The following is a 15,504-nucleotide window of genomic DNA, read 5'->3' as shown; positions in this document are numbered from 1 at the left end:
ACAACACCTAAACTCCCCTTAACTCACCCCTGCATACGAAAATACGAAATTGGTCATTTTAACCAGGTGAGCGATGTATGGCCATCTTAGCCCTCTTTTGATGTCATTCACTTGTCGCAGTACGTTTCTAATGTTAATAGTGCTTAATCAGAATGACTGGTTGACTAAAGTAAAACATTATACAAAGGCAATATATATTACCTAAGTTTGGAATATAATATTCTAAAACGCTTAGTTTACATAACACAGTTAATCAAAGTTGATACTCGTTACCATTCATGCGTATTTACGATAGTGATAATGATTACGTAAGACCTTCTTTCACACTATAAAGTAAATAAATGTTGCATTTCCTTCTCAACAAAGTCAGGAAAATTATATGAGAAATCACTGGAGTTGAACAAGAGTCTAAATATGTATTAAATTGTATTTTTTAAGCAATACAACTTATAACCCTGATTTGCAAATAACGCTGATGTCAATTAGTGAAGTTTTGATAGAGGTACTTTGCCTACAGTATTGTATTGTTTACAAATTAGAAAGTTTTCACCAAACAATTGACGTTGACGAGCGAATTAGTAAGGACCATATCAGCAATGATTCATAAAAGGGCGTCAATTTGCAATCACTATTTTGATTACCACAATTGATTGGTGGGTATCTTAATTCAGGAGTTATGAATATTAATGAGGTAAAAAAATATTTTAGTATGAAAAACTGTCATTTAAATCTTATTTCGTAATTTCGTAGAGTAAACAGCTCAACAAATATATAAATATGCTTCGTTCATTGTATTTCTGAATGTTGTTCATAATTATAGTCTCGATCATCTATCTGAATATGATTTGATTTTACTTTCCAGTTATACTGTGTTATATATGTAGGTATGAAACAAATGAAAAGGACAAATTATAAGCATGAAACAATGCTTGTTTTTCTTTTTCTGTTAAGGTACATAATGACCGTCAAACTAAAAGATGAAAATGGCCAATATTACGACCAACGCACAAGTACATGAACGATACATGTATACACGAACTTGTCTTTTCCGAATATCAATTCAAGTTATCCGGGAAAAATCGAGTAACCTAGTACTCGATCGGAAGATTGTCCGAGTACTCGAGAACCAATTGTACAACTCGTTGAAATCCATAATTGTTCTGTTTACAAATAAAATAAATCAAAATATTGGAATTCTTGTATAAACATAAAGTTTTCTTTTCTTTATTTGTATACCTAAGTTCTGAAAATGGCATGACCAAGACCATTCAAATCTAGTTTAAGCCTCAAATTGTGAAAACTAGCCACTCTGCGGTTGAAAGTTTATTTTATACTTAAATAGTAAAATGTTTCAAAATCTTATCGAAAACCGCAATGCCAAGACCCTTGCTATTTGTCATGTAGTGGACATTAACTATCTTAACCAATAGCATCCAATGATTTGCTTGGCAGCCATTGATTTCCTAAGTTACCAATGATTTTCTCATCAACCACTTTATTAGCAACCTATGATTTCCTTAGCAACAATGACCTGCTTGTAAAACATTCACCTACTTAGCGACCATTTCTTCTTTTGTAACTTTTGATTTCGTAAGTAAAAAAGGACTACCTTGGCAACCAATGGCATTCTTAGCTATAAATGAAAACAAATGACTTCCTTTTCAACTGATGAATTTCTTAGTTACCATTTCCTACCTCAGCAGCCTTTTACTCTTCCACTGACCCTTGATTTCTTAGTAACGCATGGCTTAGCAACCAATGCCTTTTAAAAATACAAATGACAACCTTTGCAACTTCCTAAATAAACTTAATAAAGGAAAATAATTTTCATAGCAATCAAGGGCTACTTAAGCGGCCAGATAATGCCCTACCATACTTTTACTGTCTTAGTTACTATTATTTAGCGAACATCTACACTCATTTAAATTAATTCCTTAGCAACCGATTACTTCCTTAGCAACTACTAACTTCTTAGCAACTACCTACATTAAAAGCAAAAAACATCCTTAGCAAACAAGGACCTTTATACCAACTACTTTCATCCATAGAATCGACTTAATTTCTTAGAAATCTATTTTCCAAACAAACAACCTACATCAATAGCAACAATTGACTACCATAGCAACGATCAGAGTTCCGTTGCCAACATATGCATTTTCTATGGAAAAAGACAGCTGACAACATCTCCTAGAAATACTATTTAATCGCATACCTCCTAATCAACCATCATATTACTCGGCAAACACTTACTGTCATAGCACGCAGCATTAATTACCACTAACTTGTTGGTTATTTTAACCAGGTGAACGATATATGGCCATCTTTGCCATTTTTTTAAAAAATTATACACTTGTCTTAGTGCGTATTTAGATTAACTGCTTAACTAAAGTAAAACATTATACAAAAACAATTTCTAATAATTAAAAGTTTTGAATATTATTTGAAACGCTTAGTTTACTTAACACAGTTAATCAAAGCTACCACTCGTTACCGTTCATGCGTATTTACGATAGGCAGATTCATATAGATTACGTACGAGCTCCTTTCAAACTATAAAGTAAATAAATGTTGCGTTTCCTTCTCAACATAGACAGTCAAAATATATTAGAAATCACTGAAGTTGACGAAGAGTCTAAATATGAATCAAATTACATTGTTTTTATAGCAATACAAATTGTAATCCTTTTATTTTTACGATACGCAGATTCATATAGATAACGTACGAGCTCCCTTCAAACTATAAAGTAAATAAATGTTTTGTATACCACCTCAAAAAAGTCAGTTCAAATACATACTAAATCACGTCTAAAAACGTGTCAAATCATGTTGTCTCTTTATAACGTTTGAAAATGCGTTTCCTTTTATTCTGAGATTCGGTTTGGACATAAAAAATAATAGATTATAGGATCCGAAAGATTTTAATCTGAAGTAAATATCGTTTAAATGCGGGTTAAATGCTTTTATAAATATTTTATATCAAAATTCCTTGTTTGGTAGGTCTTATAGTGGATAATATTGCTTGCTAGCATGAAGATCTGATGGCGACCCAATGAAATATATATATATCATGAATATCTCGACTTTCATAATTACTAGTATTTTATTCGACTGATAAAAGCACACTTTGTATACAACTTGACAGCATTTTTTATTGTAGTTCATCTGAAGATAATTCAAATTTTAAAAAGTCGGTACCCAATTCAAATTGCACATTTTCATAACAATATACAGGAAACGTGGAAAAGTTGACTGACGGTATTGTTCTATCAACTTTTCAGAAATGATAAAGGTTTTACAAGAGATTTTCCTCATTATACTTTTAACATTGATAAAATATAATTAAATACAATGAAGTAAAAAAAGGTTAAAAGATATATGATAACTATTTACAATGGATATTTAAGATTTTGCAACAGTTTATATATCATTTACATAAAACATACAACGACTTTTCTTTGTATGATAGGATAAAAAATCCTGGTACGCTTGTTGTAAACAATAGCAATTATTGAAGCGATAACTTCACTTAAAAACGATCATTTCATATTAACAACATTGTATTTTATTTTTCAATCGTACGGGACAAAACATGTAACCATCATGCAAGAAGAGAATGCATATTACGAAGAAACATTCAGACTCATAGTATTAAGCATTGAGTTTGAAATTGGTCTTACATACCTTGAAATCACTTACCGAAAAAAAGTATCCGGATGTATTTTACATATGACTTAACGCTATAAAATAAACATACACTCAAAATGACCGCTTATGGACATGTCGGCGCCATGTGAGTCACAGATTTGTCTGTAAACACAGTCTTTTACCTTGCATTTTTTGTAAATGCGTACATAAAGGGAAATAATTGGCCATTCAGGACAAAATGAAAGAAACACTGTTTTAAGCACACCTGACCAAGAAGAGTTAAAAGTGACCTGATGTATCCGTATTCCGTTTAAACTCTACCTATTTCAATGTAACAGTTAAAAGAGACACCTAGTCTAAGCATGAGCAAAGGATTTTTGGTGGTAACAAAACATGAAAAATAAACGTTGTGTGCATTCACAAAACAACAACTGTGGAACCCCCTAAGAAAACAATGCTTATTTTTGGTTGAAACAACTTTGTAAATAAGGTTTCAATCTTGAAAAAAATACTTAATAACAACTGATACATGTATACAGGAATTTCAACTTAAGCTTATAAACAGAATCATACCTACAGAGGAATATTTACTAAAATGCAAAATGACCAACACCAGCTAATGCAGAGAGTTCTTGCAATTAATAATATATTTTGCACTTTTTCTTGGAGTAACATATTATGCAAGACCTTTGTAATAACGTGAGCAGTTCTTGTTACTGCAATATAAATGTTCACCAAGTTCTGTATTGAAATTATTATGTTTATAAATAAATAAAAAATAAATCAAAATATCGGAATTCCTCTATCATTATATATTTTTTCTATGTTTCAAGAGAGATCTTATTTGATCCACTTGGTAAGTAAACAATGGTTTTACAAGTGATTTTCCCAAGTAATGTATACTTTTAACATTGATAAAATATAATTTAATGCAATGAAGTGAAAAAGGTTAAAAGACATATGATAACTATTTACTATGCAATTTTAAGACTTTGTATAGGTCACTAGTTTATATATAAATAACATATAACTCTCAACGACTTTTCTTTGTATTATAGGATAGGAAATCATAGAACGCTTGTTTAAACAATACCAAATATAGTAGCAATACGTTTACTCAAATACGATCAATTCATGCTATCAATATTGTATTTTGTTTCAATCATATGGGGAAAATATGTAACCATATGTTGAAACAAATTAAGAAGAAAATGCATTTTACGAAAAACTATTCAAACTCAGAGTATTAAGATTGCTGATGATTAAAAGTAACTGTCTATAATTAAAGGCATTTACGCCAAAATGTAAGGAACACTGTTTTAAGCTCACCTGACCACGAAGTGTTAAAGGTAACCATTTTGTGCATGAATAAAATTAACTGTCCATAATGAAGGGCATTGAGGACAAATGAAAGGAACAATGTTTTAAACTCATCTGACAACGAAGTGTTAAAAGCGAGCTAATATGTCCGTCTGCCGTAGTCCATTGACCGTCGTGAACATTCTCTTAAATTACAAATCTTCTAGTCTGATAATTTCAATAATGTCCGTTTGACCAAAAGTAGCCAACCGCCCCCCCCCCCCTTGAGGACTCAGGTTTTCAATGTACTGAAAATCTTCTCTGAAATCGCAAATTAAGGTTCTCTGCTACTCAGCATTTAAATCATGTAGTTGCATTATACCAAGTTTGTATTGTTCGAATTATGTCCCCTCGGGTGAAGCTGGCCCCGTCCCGGTCGTCAAAATTTTCTATAATAAAACCTTAAAAATCTTCTTTTTATAAAAACCGAGAGGGCATGACTTTTGACAACTTGGATGTAGTCTCATGTTATGGCCGTTTACCCCAGAGGTTCGAAGATTTATATATTCTTTAATGTTGTTGTTTCTAAAAATGTTATTCTCTAAAATCCCATGGCCCAGACCTTTGGTTTTTGGTATGACGCCTTATGTCGCGATTCTTCACCAAAATAAGTAAAATGTCTCTTGGATCAACACTGGCATCTACCCGCGGTGTCAGGTTTTCTATATACTTATTTAGTTAAATATTTGAAATGATATTCCTCTGAAACCGCAAAACGCAGACCCTTGATGTTTTTCCCTACCCTTCTGTAGTGATCCATTACCGTTTTTGTTCAAAATATGTCACTTGAGTCAAAGCTGGCCCCGCAGTGGGGTCCATGTGTTTCTTTATACGTATATATATATATATGGTAAAATCTTTATACATTTTCTTCTCTGAAATCTCAAGGCCAATATTTGTGCTCATTGAAATGTAGCTTAACGTAATGGCCGTTAAACAAGATTGTTAAAATTATGTCCCTCGAGTGAAATGTGGTCAAGGTTTTGTGTATACTTATTTAACTTAATTTTGAAATTCACTTGACCTAGACCATTTATATGTTTTTTTTAGCTTCAAAATTGCCATTTACTAAAATTCTTCAAACAATGACTATTTGATCCAAATCCCGTTGGTCTTTTTTTATATACGAAAATCTTCTCTGAAACCGCAAGGCCCAGACCATTGATATTTTGTATGTGATATCAGGAAGTGGTTATTACCACCTTCATCAACAGCATCAAATGACTTGCAAATCAAACAATGACTTCCTCAAATACCAATGACTTCCTCACCTACTACTAACTAAGCGAAGTATGATATCCTTAGCCAAAACTTACCTCCTTTGAAACCATTGACGTATTTAGCGACCACTTATTTCTTGAGCATCAAATGACTTTCTTAGTAACCTATAAATCATTTAGTAACCAATCACTTCCTAAGAATACACATACCTACATTCATGGTAACCAACAACTTCCTTAATACTGCGTACATTCTTCACAACCAATGACTACCTTAGCAAGCAGATAAATCACCATTCTTTTTTAGTTTCCAATGAATTTCTTAGCACCAACATACTTCATTAGGTTTCAATGACTTCCTCAGCAACAAATGATCTAATCAACCATTTATTAAGTGAAGAATAATTTCCTTCGCTAAAATTACCTCCCTGGAAACCATTGAATTACTAAGCGAGCACCTATTGTTTAGCAACTTACGACTTTCGCATAGAAATGCAAAACTGCATCAACATTGTGATATAAAATCAAGTGATTTAAAGAAATATGTTAAGCGAGGTTCTTTTTAAATAAGAAACACGACGTTTTATCAGTTGTCAACATTCGAAAATATATAAACAAAAAGTCACTTTATTTTTATTTACAATTTTATCAAGATAATTCAAGTCACAATACATTGTTAAGGGTTTCGTCCATGAATTTTATCAAAACAAAAATAGTAATTGATACCGTCTAAATGCAAACGGATCAAATAAGTTTTAGCTTAAAAACATGCTGAACTTAATAATTATGAAAGCCGAGTTATGGTTGACAAAATGAAAGAATTTATACTTTTTAATAATTCATTCGAAAACAAAAGCGTTTAGGTCATTTCGTACATATACAATCATAATCCGTAAAATTGAAATCATTATTATTATTATTATTATTATTATTATTATTATTATTATTATTATTATTATTACTTTTATTATTATTATTATTATTACTTTTATCATTATTACTATTATTATTATAATTATAATTAATTCTTATTATTATTATTATTATTGATTTTATCACAAAGGTATTCGTTGGTCACTTATCTTTCTCGTATTATAGACTGACGAGTATGGGTTTTGAACACAAAAATCAGGACAAACATTATAAAAGTGTGATTATTTATGTATATTAGATCCATAACTGTCTCAGCGTTTCTTTTAACTTTTATGTTTAAAGTGATATAAATCTTCAAATTGTTCACATTAAGTCCTTCTTGTAAAATGTGGCCCCTCCCCGGGGGTCCCAAGTTTACTTTTCTTGAATAATATAGCTAAATTCTGAACAAGGCATGACCAAGACCATTCAAATCTGGTTTGTAGCCTCAAGAACTGACCTTTTACTAAAAGTGCTCAAATAATGGCCCTTGGATCAAAACTAGCCACGGTCCGGTTAAAAGTTTTCTTCATACTCATATATTTTTTTAAATCTTCTTTAAAACCGCAAGGTCCAGACCCTTGCTACTTGGAAATGTAGTATCATGTAGTGGACATTAACTACTTTCATCAATACATCCATTTACTTGCTGAGCAGCCACTGATTACCTAAGCAGCCAATGATTTTCTAAGCAACCATTTTCTTAGCAACCTATGTTTCAGATGTTTAGTGTATTCAGATTAAATTAGGTAGAACAACACTTTTCAACAACAAAATTATCATGGTTATTAATTAAACCGCAATAATGGTTAAGACATCCTTGTCCCGTAGTGTTTTTACTTGTTTCAATTTTATACCTTGATTTGATTGTTTTTCTAAACAGTATTTGTATATTAAGTAATAATTTTAAAAGCTAGCTAGTTGCAAGTTAGTTAATTTAGAAAAGTTCGCTAAAAAATATGCCTTAATTTTCTAACTTCTTATTTAGAAACCCTTAATTTACCACACATAACTTTATTACATTAATACATCAATTAAAAAAATAATATATATTGTTTGGCGTAATATTTAACTTTTTTGGCAAATAAACATTGAGAAAAAGCTAAACAATAAAAATAAAGTATTAATTAACATACATGTATTCGCCATAGAATATTCTTTAACTTCGTACAGTTAAGCAGACTTTTGTGCTCAATGATCTTGCCGAAAACGCGATGGCTGATACTCACGTAGTGAAACACATGCATTTACCTGGGAAAAAGAAACAGCTCGGGTATCTATCGAACTTTTTCATATACATAGATATATGCGAACATACTATTTGAAACATACATGTCATTAAAGTACCCGAAAGGTAGCCTACAACGACACATAACTCAAAGCAGACGACAATTCGACTATTTTGAAACAAAAAATATAAACTTAACTTGATTGTATATCATTTATCTGACATATCCTATCCAGGAATCACTCATGTTATGCACTGGGAACGATAATTAGTTCTATACTGTATTACATTAAACGTAGATTAAAAAACGACAACAATTCAGTAGTTTTTTGCAACAGAGTAGTTGAACAGTCATTTGGGTTAAAGGTAGAGACAACCCGTGCCCTAAAAACGTTATCAAAGTCAACACGTTACTTTGTTTAAACAATATTTAATTCAGTGTAACATTTAAAAGAGACACCAAGCCTTAGTATAAGTAAGGGATTTCCTGTGGTAAAAATACATATGAAATAAACAAGTATGCACAAAACAAGATTATCAGGACATAATTTAGAAGAAAGGTTTAGAGCCTATAACATGCCTCGATCCTGTAAATTGAATTTATTATAAAACAAGTATATGATTTTGAACGTTGATCCCTTTTATTGATAAGCAAAGTAATATACTGAGTACATGATAACGTGGGATATGTTAGGAAAGACAATGACTTTATATGATTGGATAAAACATACTGACTAACCTATTTTATATTTGAAACATATGTAATCTTGTTGATTCCCTCACATCACTAACAACGTATCTATAATTAATCTAAAATTCGAACAATATGTATGCTTTTAATAATTCTGTTTTAATATTAGTTTATAGATCAACCTTTGTACAGAACATTTCCTTTACAAAATATACGAGTCCTAAAACCACACTCCGCTTAATTTTCCAATTCAGAAGTGGTTTCTTTATGGATTTATTCAGATGTAAATTACTCTTTTTCTTACTTTTCAGTTGATCTGCTAATGCCGAAAGTATATATAATTGAAAATTGTGAACACAATTTTTATAATAACATCTCAATTTTCCTATAACACACTTCCAATACTATAACTAATTGGAATTAAAGCTCGAACAAAAGTGGACAAAAACATTTTGTCTTAAAAGAAATTAACTCAACAACACTGATACATGTGTATGGGCATTCCACCTTATGCTAATCAACGGAATCACACCTACAGACGAATATTTCCTCAAATGCAAAATGTCCAACATTAGCTAATGCGACAAGTGTTCTTGCAATTTAAAATATATTTTCCACTTTTTCTTCGGGAATCATATAATACAAGACCTTTGACATAACGTAAGCAGTTAATATATCAGTTTTACCTGCAGAATACTACTCATTAAATATTTCATACGTTGTTTGAAATAACATAAATTCCACACTTTCCTAACGCACAAACGCATTCAAACTGTACGTAACATAGTTAGCATGAAAAACGAACCATATTTTTCCATAAAGATTCAAACAGAGAATACCCGTTCTTCTCTCTTTCTTTTTCTTTTTTCTGAATACCAACATTTTTTAACAAAAACATTACATTTCAATGTCGAACATTCTATGAATGTTCTTATGTCATAAATGTTTACTAAGTTCTGCATTGAAATTGTTTTGTTTATAAATAAATAACAAATAAACCAAAATATTGGAATTCCTATATCAATGTAAAATTATTTCTATGTTTCAGAAATGAAAAAGGTTTTACAAGTGATTTTCCTCATTATATTTTTAACATTGATAAAATATAATTAAATACAATGAAATAAAAAATGTTAAAAGATATATGATAACTATTTACTATGGATATTTAAGACTTTGCAACAGTTTATATATCATTAACATAAAACTTACAACGACTTTTCTTTATATGATAGGATAACAAATCCTGGTACGCTTGTTTTAAACAATAGCAATTATTGAAGCGATAAGATCACTTAAAAACGATCATTTCATATTAACAACATTGTATTTTATTTTTCAATCGTACGGGACAAACTTGTAACCATCATGTAAGAAGAGAATGCATATTACGAAGAAACATTCAGACTCATAGTATTAAGCATTGAGTTTGAAATTGGTCTTACATACCTTGAAATCACTTACCGCAAAAAAGTATCCGGATGTATTTTACATATGACATAACGCTATAACATAAACATTCACTCAAAATGACCGCTTATGGACATGTCGGCGCCATGTGAGTCACAGATTTGTCTGTAAACACAGTCTTTTTCCTTGCATTTTTTGTAAATGCGTACATAAAGGGAAATAATTGGCCATTCAGGACAAAATGAAAGAAACACTGTTTTAAGCACACCTGACCAAGAAGAGTTAATAATGACCTGATGTATCCGTATTCTTTTTAAACTCTATCTATTTCAATGAAACAGTTAAAAGAGACACCTAGTCTAAGCATGAGCAAAGGATTTCCGGTGGTAACAAAACATGAAAAATAAACGTTGTGTGCATTCACAAAACAAGAACTGTGGAACCCCTTTAGAAAACAATGCTTATTTTTGGTTGAAATAACTTTGTAAATAAGGTTTTAGTCTTGAAAAAAAAATACTTAATAACAACTGATACATGTATACGGGAATTTCATCTTAAGCTTATAAACAGAAACATACCTTCTTAATAAAATATGTTCCACTTTTTCTTGGAGTAACATATAATGCAAGACCTTTGAAATAACGTAAGCAGTTTTTATTACTGCAATATAAATGTTCACCAAGTTCTGTATTGAAATTATTATGTTTATAAATTAATTAAAAATAAATCAAAATATCGGAATTCCTCTATTCGTTGGTCACTTATCTTTCTCGTATTATAAACTGACGAGTATTGGTTTTGAACACAAAAATCAGGACAAACATTATAAAAGTGTAATTATTATGTATATTAGATCCATAATTGTGCAGCAGTCTTTATTTTAATTTTATAATGTCCTAATGTCAGGTATGCCCCTATTTCCATTTTATTTGCATTTAAACATCTCAAACAGATAATACGCCTTGTTTTAAAAGGTCTAAGGGGTGTATAAATGAATTCAAGTTGCTGGGCATATCCTTAGATCGGCGGGGACCTGGGGGTCCTTTCCAGTCAGAATCAAGGGGACAATGCCCTTTGTGGTAGGTTTCGGGAAAGAATCCCCCCCCCCCGACCGCAAATGAATTGAAGCTTTTTTGAATCACAAAAAATAAAGTCTTCTGGTGAATAGTATATTTTCATTTGGAAACACATTTCTAACATACAATATAAGGATTAAGTTTGTGACAGTGAAACTAAACATAAGAGTACTTGAATATCGTACTGAATCTGAATATGACAGTACGGGCTTACTAATGAACTTTTTAATTGACAAAATTCAGATTCAGTATCATATTTAGACCATTTGCCATGTCATATGCAAGCATTCTCTCCTAATGACGTCTGTATTTTTTTTACAAATCAAGTTATGAGAACTCTTCAATTACCTGCGTATAATTGACGCCATGATTTTTGAATGTTTCCTAGAAACCTTTTACGCAAATAACTGAGAATATTCTACACAGTGATTCCATACTTGAATTTTATTGTCAGACGGTATCAACTCTTAAATGTTTAACCACCCATCCACTTCACGAGCTAGACACATTTTTTACTGAGGACACATTCTGCAATTTCGTATCATCCTGTCATAGGTGTATTTGATAGAAGATGTAAGCGACTGAGATGCTTCTTAACTGAAAGGTTTACTTAAATTATTAAGGTGGGGCAGAACTTCTGCTACGTTTTCAAAAAAAAACCTTAAAACTTCTAATTTTCATTAGTAGACCTTGTGCAGCAGATTTTTGAAGTAAATTTGTTGCTTGCAGATCAGTAGGGTATTTCTTCAGAATAGCTGAACGTTTCCCTCACTTAAGATTCCAAAAACATATTATGTTATGTTATGTAACCACCCTGGCTGGGAAACTAAAGTTTAGTTCAACAATACCAACAATCTTGGTTTTAAGCGGATGTAAACATGATTTTAATTTAAGAAACCAGTATCTTTTGATAAGTATATGTATATAATGTGTAGTTTTAGAATCCTGCCTAATTTATCTCAGTAAATAAGGACATACGGGAAAATATGCAGATGTTTATTTGAAACAATATAAATTTTGGATCCCTTATATCACCTGATATGTTTTTTCTTTCATGCTTTGCAATGAAATATGGATTTTATTAGTGAAAGAACAACTACAAAAATATCATCTTTCAGGACTATTTTTCAATAATATTGTAGGAATTCCCCCTTGATCAGAACAGAACGCTTCACTTCAACCAGAACATGTTGGCAAAAAAAATAAAAAAATAACAAAATGTGACATAAATTTAATTTGACACTCTTATTCAAAATCAATAAATCCTTAAACTACTTACTAAATACAATGTAATGCATTTATGGAAAATACTAATTACTATTACCAAAATTGTAACCGTGTACTTATAGCAGAAAGCGCACGAATATTAAGTAATTCGTAAATGCTATACTATAAGGTAAAAATACCGTGTTTTATGCTCATTTATTTCAAATTAAACACATACTTCAAAAGAACCATTGTTTTCGACATGTATTCATCATTTTTGGAATATTAAAACAATATTATTAATTGTGGTAAGTCTTATCTTGGAGCAAGAATGCATCTTTAAGTAAAGATATGTTTGGAAATTAAGAACTTACCGTTATTAGAAAAATGGTTATCCCGTTTTTCAAATGTTTTCTTGATCTTGAAGATGACTGTTCGAACAATTGCTTTCATATCATCAAAAATTACAGACGTAAACAACTGTTCGAACCTAAATATAATGTTATATCATCGTTCAAATGTATTTTGAACTGTTTGTCGTTGTAATACGTCATGCAAACCCCTGGAAAATTTACATAGCTATTTACAGATTAACTGATATTTTTTTCTACCCAACCCACATCTCAAAATGTGTCAAAAAACGAGCGTGGTCCTCATCATTACCTGGAAAACGACATGTCTTCAAGCGAAACAGACTGATCTCTGACAGTGAGATGAATACATATTTGGACACACGCTATAAAACTAAGAAAAATATTTTATATGCAATGAGTATCCGAAATTGTTTTGCCAACACCTTCGACCTTTTCAAATGTTCATGTAATGATTGACGGCGTAGTAATTTGAATATGTATTGATGCCCCGCTTAGAACAACCTGTTTTCGTTATTTTTTGGAACAAAGATGCACATATAAAGATTCACTGATAACTTCTCATAAAATATTAGCACTAAAAGAGCGAATAAGAAATTATAAAAAATAATATCAGAGAACTTTTTCTAATCAAACAGGAAAGAGAAAAAAAACTGACAGCAACGCACCAGCTATAATTTTGCGTGAGGGGTGTCCCACGGGTAGCTGCGTGAATAACGGCTTTTTCAAAAAGGGGGTTATTAAGAAAATAAATTAGAATACTATACATCTCGGAAAATAAGCATACAAGATACAAAACATTGGCTTATATTAATGTAAGATCGTATTTTATTTGACTCGGTATCATAGACGAATTATATTCTTAACAAGAAAATAATACTTCTACTAATAATAATAATTAACCCCACTACAACTATGTATTGCACATTAATATTACATGTCTTATTGCAAATTTGTTAATGTTATATCAAATGTATTAAATTCCATTATAATTGATAAACAATTTTAGATCTAAACAAGTAGGTATGTTAATTTATTGTTTTAACGTTTTGTCTGCCTTTGAATCCGCAATTCATTCTAAAATTTAAAAGGTTATTTTTGACACTCTGAAACACTGGTATATTTTTCATTGCGTATATAACATATGTTAAACAAATAGATAAATGTGAAATTTCATTTTTCATATCATTAACAAAAAAACACATAAACAGTTTGTTTAATATAAATATATAAATATTTGTGTCTGCTGTATGTTGGAGTATTTTTGAAAAGCCAATTACATTATTGGAATGTATTAAACATACTGACTAAAGAGGTCTTCTTCGGGATATTTTGAAAAAAGCGTTATTTTATTAATAAACCCATATTACCAAATTCTTATTGAGACTTTTATAGCTTAAGGAGAGGTGATTTGGTCGTAACAAACTCTTCTTTTAATTTCCAGTTATTTGTACAGAGCATTTAGGACCTTTATGGGTAGATTAATTTGAAACATGCGAATACAATTACGCTTTTACCTTTTTTCAATGTATACGTCTTCAAATAATTCTAATGCATTTTCAATCCAAAAACTCCATTAATAATGCATCCAACCATATGATAATCATTTAGTTTTTGGTGTGATACGTTCACATATCGTATTATTATTTCAAGTCTCCTTGAACTTTATTGACATTCCCTGTTCACTAATTTGACATAAAAAATATGACAAAATTGGCCGTTAACAAAATCATTATGACAGGTTTAAATAAATGATAGCATATAAATCGTATGATTAATTACGTAATAATATAACGATTGGCAGTCGTTATTATCATGACTTTATAAGCTACTTATGCTAACTTTAGTTATGACGTATGACCTAATGCAAAATAACACACGATAGAGTTAAAATGGCATCCCTGGTAAGTTATAACATTATGCTAAAACGGTTGATTAATTGACGTATATGAAGATGTTTTTGACATACTTCTAGATTGCACTTTAAATACCAGTCAAGAACAAGATGATTTGATCAACAAAATGCGTTATAATAAACTTGACCGTGTGATTAGATACTTTTTATAAAACTTATTCTCATTCTTGGCAGCCTAATGAGCGTAAAAGAGTCGTAAAGCATGAACTAATCCATAATTTGATGGTTATTTAAATTGGATGTTCTTTGGATTTTTTTATCAATACACTTTTATTTCTGTTTTTCAGTGATGAGGAGGATTTATTTGGACGAAGGTAAGCAATCGATGGTGATATAGTCGATTTTCTCAAGTATGCCTTAAAATATTGATAAACTGTATTAGTCTATAGATGCAATTAAATCTCACGGACTACGAAGTATTATCACGTCGGGGAATCCACGTGACGAAATGGTTGGTTTCAGTGAGAGATG

General features: G+C 30.8%; 1 protein-coding gene across 1 annotated transcript in view; it reads left to right on the top strand.

Moving 5' to 3' along the window:
- LOC128224088 (uncharacterized) overlaps positions 1–15,504 on the top strand; it is a 90,737-nt gene that overhangs the window by 12,641 nt on the left and 62,592 nt on the right. The window contains exon 6 of the mRNA XM_052933743.1: positions 15,321–15,347. Within this exon, the coding sequence (XP_052789703.1) occupies positions 15,321–15,347 (27 nt within the window). The remainder of the gene's footprint in view (positions 1–15,320; positions 15,348–15,504) is intronic.

This window comes from Mya arenaria, chromosome 17 (genome assembly GCF_026914265.1).
Source record: "Mya arenaria isolate MELC-2E11 chromosome 17, ASM2691426v1".
Lineage (NCBI taxonomy): Eukaryota > Metazoa > Mollusca > Bivalvia > Myida > Myidae > Mya > Mya arenaria.
This window is presented reverse-complemented; position numbering and strand designations above follow the sequence as displayed.